This window comes from Protopterus annectens, chromosome 7.part1 (assembly GCF_019279795.1).
Source record: "Protopterus annectens isolate FY-2018-M chromosome 7.part1, PAN1.0, whole genome shotgun sequence".
NCBI classification, from domain to species: domain Eukaryota; kingdom Metazoa; phylum Chordata; order Ceratodontiformes; family Protopteridae; genus Protopterus; species Protopterus annectens.
The window spans coordinates 273621832-273625871 of NC_056740.1; the positions used below are offsets into that span (position 1 = coordinate 273621832).

A 4040-nucleotide genomic window follows, 5' to 3' on the forward strand; every position below is an offset into this window, starting at 1 on the left:
TAAATGCAAAAATTTTTTTAAATTTGCTCTGGCCTCATAGAAAACAAGCTGGTATCTTACATGGGCTGCTGGCTTCAACCTTTAAAAATTAGAGACTTTGTTCTTTGGAATACCTGAGAGTATTCTAAAATGTAATTGTTATTCCCATTTCATCAGTCTTTTACTTGCCAGTTGTACAGCTTTAGAGTTTGGTGGAATGGCACTTATCCATTTTTCACTGTTTATCATTACTGACAAGCTTCAATACACTTTTTTATGAAAACAGTGGATAATAGTGTTGGTTATGCAAAAAGAACCAAAAGAAAGCTACTAAAATCAGTTTGCCAAAAATGTTTGTGTCTGACATTGCATACCTGAAATTATCTGGCTGTAACTACACAGTGTTTTAACATGTATGAGACCAGCCAAACTGCAGAGAACTGCTACAGTTTCTAGCTAAACAACATTGCAAAATAAATACATTTATTAAAGTTAAATAAACAAGGAAAACAACCACAGATGTTGGCAGTCAGTGTGCTATTCAAGAAATAAAAACAAGCTAAAAGTATCTGGTGAAACAACCAAAGCCTTTTATTTAATAAACAATTAAGTGCTTTCATGTCATAAAGAACAAATATGTCAGATGCTAGTACTGTTTTCTTCATGGGGGCAGACAACACTACATATTTAGGACTTTCATTTTAAGGAGTGAAGTAATTGCATTTATTTTGACTTTGCATTAATGTTATATTTAAAAGTCAATAACATGGATTAAAGTAGAGACCCATACCTTCTGTTACAGAGAGCTACTTTTTTCTGTACTAACAGACTACTGTTTTGTTTTATTTTCAAATGACCCTATATTTTGAAATAAACTGCATTTATACCTCAGTGTCATCCTGTAATATATCATTGTCATATAATATTGACTTACATTACTATGTAGTAAATAATTTTTAACTAAAATAATTACCTTTAAACTAGAAATATAGAATTCGGTGATAAAATACATTTATAAAATCTTATGATTAGGTCCTTACTGAGTCAAAAACCTCCTCAGCATTTTGTAGTAAGAAATCTATACCACACAGAGCTTTTTGCCTTAGATACTCTTCCAGACATTGTATTACAATGTCATCTACAAGGGGGTCAAATTTATTCGCAAGCAAGTGATGTTGGTGTAGCATCCAGTTGAGATCACCACTTCCATATATGCAGACTGCATGTCTGTGGCTGCCAGTACAATGTTTGTATGGAGCTCCTTTGTAGATATCCCCCTCTAAGTATTCCCATTTTACTAACCTTACAATGGCTTGCATATCTGTTGCATCATACTTCATATTGGGTGGAACTGAACCTGGGGCTTCAGGTATGCGATATAGTGTAGCCCAGAGGTGCTCATCAGGGCTATATGTGTCCTGCACCCACTTTATCAGCTGCTGAGGAACAGGGTCATAAAACAAGTATCTCACAAATTTCCTTGCAAGAACAAAGTAGGCATTTCCAGTAAATACTGGTGTTTTAATAGGTGGTGCAGATTTTTTTATTTCTGTCCTTATTATGCTGTTGTTGACTTCATGATGAAACTTCCAACGTCCTTCCTTGTAAGCTGATGGCTTTTCAGATTCTAGGCTGTTTCTCCCATTAAGTAACTTGAGCATTCTAGCAGTCTCAGCATTAGTTTTAATTGGGAAATCAGCACCACAAGTGTTGATCACATAGTGCCATTTGACTTTACTTTCCAGAAGGTCTTTCATACAGTTCAGGTCAGCCTGTACCCTTGACCAAGATGCATAGACGATTGTTTCTAGTTTACTGGCCACAAAAACATTATCAAAGCAAGTTGCAATTGCTCTTACTGCTCGTGTAAATGAGTTCCGAGACTTTTGGTCCACATGGATGCAGTAGATATTCTGTGGAGAATAAATAGCTCTTAAAAGTCTTTCAAACATTTCAATATTTTCATGTACAACCATGGAATATGCAAGTGGAAAATCTTCTTCCTCTTTGCTAAGAGGCTGTGTGATATACCTCCGAGAAGTCTTAAAATAAGAGCAAGTTTTAGTCAAGTTAAGATAGAAATCCTCACTTAAAAGTTTTCTCTTATTTTTAACAGAGAGCGCACTCAAAGAAGCCTGTACAATAGCCTCTGGATCCCCTTTTGCTATTTTGGAGCAGCTAATTCCAGAATGCGTAGACAATTGCTGATCTTTAGAACTGTACCGTTGGCATTCTTTTCTGTATTGTTGAACTGCATAGCCAATGAATTCTGTTTGACTATGATCATGCTTTAATGGTTTATGCATCAAAATGCTGGTTAATATTAATATTCCAGTAATGATAAGCAAAGATTTCTGGAGATACAGCAAAATGAGCTTGATTTTAAATCTCATAATGTAACTGTTTAAAAAGCTTTTCCTAATCCATTAGAGCTTTGAAGGTTGTTGTCAAACTGCTTATTCCTTAGAAGACAGCATTTAATTTGAGAGCTGACATAATCAGCTTTCAAAAGAAAAACTTTCTTTAGTTTCCTTATAAAACAAACTATAAAACACACGGCTGCTTCATTACTTTTTTTTCACACTATAATCTTTGAAGCTTGCTGTTTGATAGGATGGTATATTTTTTTCTTGCTTGCATCATAATTTATTGATAGTAAAAGTTAATATTCAGTTAACCACTGAATGTCACATGCAATAAAAATCAGGAATCCTTCACCATCTGTTAGACTTTTCTTGTAAGTTATGTTTTACAGTCACCTAAATAAAGTGATTATACAATGGTATACAGAAGGTGTGTGTGTGTGTGTGTGTGTGTGTGTGTGTGTGTGTGTGTGTGTGTGTGTGTGTGTAGGTATGAAAAAAAAGTCTGTATCAGTAATACTGAATAAGTTCTGAACCACAATTATTTTATTTCAGACATATATAGGCTCTCAGTTTTATGAAACAAAGTAGCAATATGCTTCAGATTCAGAACCATTATCTACCTGGATAAGTGATGATGCACCAAAAATTTAGGGGGGGCATTATGTCTATAATGTTCAAAAACAGGCCCCAAATATTACTCTGCAGATCTAAGAAAATGGCTAAGTGCTGCCATCTTAATGAGTAAGTCAGAGTCTCATCTCATATGTATAAGATGGTGCATGATGCAGAGATATCTAATGTCAAGAAGCAGGTTGGTAAATGCAGTGCCTAATGATAGCATTGTTACTCCAGTAAGTCTTAGCAGAATGAATCAGGCACCATTTATAATTGAGTATATGACAGTGATAACTATACAACCACTACCATGTAGATATTATGCAGCTAAAGAGCACCTGTGGGATATTGAGCTACAGTATATATCACTTACCACATACAAGCAAACTGACACAGAGACAACTGACTGACCTTACAGCATGTGTCACAGTATGGATATGCATACTGTGTGTGAATGTATGATACCACTGAAAACAAAGCTAATAATAGTGGTCAGCAGGGTTGGCTTGTGTTACTGGCTGGTTGGCTGTAGCCCCAACACAAAAATGGAAACAAAATTGTTTTAACTTAATTCAGAAAGCCAACTGTAATTTTAAAATAATAGTTGACTTAATGACTTTCTGTTTTGTCTCAGGTCCTTGGAACTCCAAACATGTGCAGAGTCTAAGGATATGAAAATTAGATTATCAGAATTAGGTTTACCCCACCATCATTCAGATTTGTTCCTCACCGATCAGCACCAGCAGAAGAGCACCTCAGTGAGCGCCTCTGTGAGCTGCAGCAAGAGGCAGATTAGAGACCATTCTATTATTGTTGCACTTGTCTTAATGTATTTAAAGAAGGGGTGTGTGTTTTAACATTGTCTGAAGAAGTCTTGGTATTATCCGAGACAAAAAGCGCTTAATGTTAATAAACAGTTTCAGGATAACTAACTGCCTAGTGTGGTGACCTAAGTTCATTCAGCTTGCACTCTGCAGGCTATTAGTGTGGGCTGCCTCAGGTGACTGAGATTGTCTGAGCCAGGAAGAAGGAAATGGTTAATGTGCTAGGGGAAGCACAAGCACAGGAAGCAGTTTTTAT

The 4040-nt window shown here is 35.9% G+C and overlaps 1 protein-coding gene across 1 annotated transcript; it reads right to left on the bottom strand.

Moving 5' to 3' along the window:
* Nucleotides 1-1007: 1007 nt before the first annotated feature.
* LOC122807576 (beta-1,3-galactosyl-O-glycosyl-glycoprotein beta-1,6-N-acetylglucosaminyltransferase 3-like) lies at nucleotides 1008-2372 on the bottom strand. The gene has a single exon (XM_044078489.1). The coding sequence runs from the start codon at nucleotides 2370-2372 to the stop codon at nucleotides 1008-1010; it is 1365 nt and encodes a 454-aa protein (XP_043934424.1).
* Between the last annotated feature and the right edge of the window lie 1668 nt (nucleotides 2373-4040).

Coding starts and splice junctions, on each gene's coding strand:
- LOC122807576 (XM_044078489.1), bottom strand. CDS start 2,372: ATGAGATTTAAAATCAAGCTCATTTTGCTGTATCTCCAGAAATCTTTG.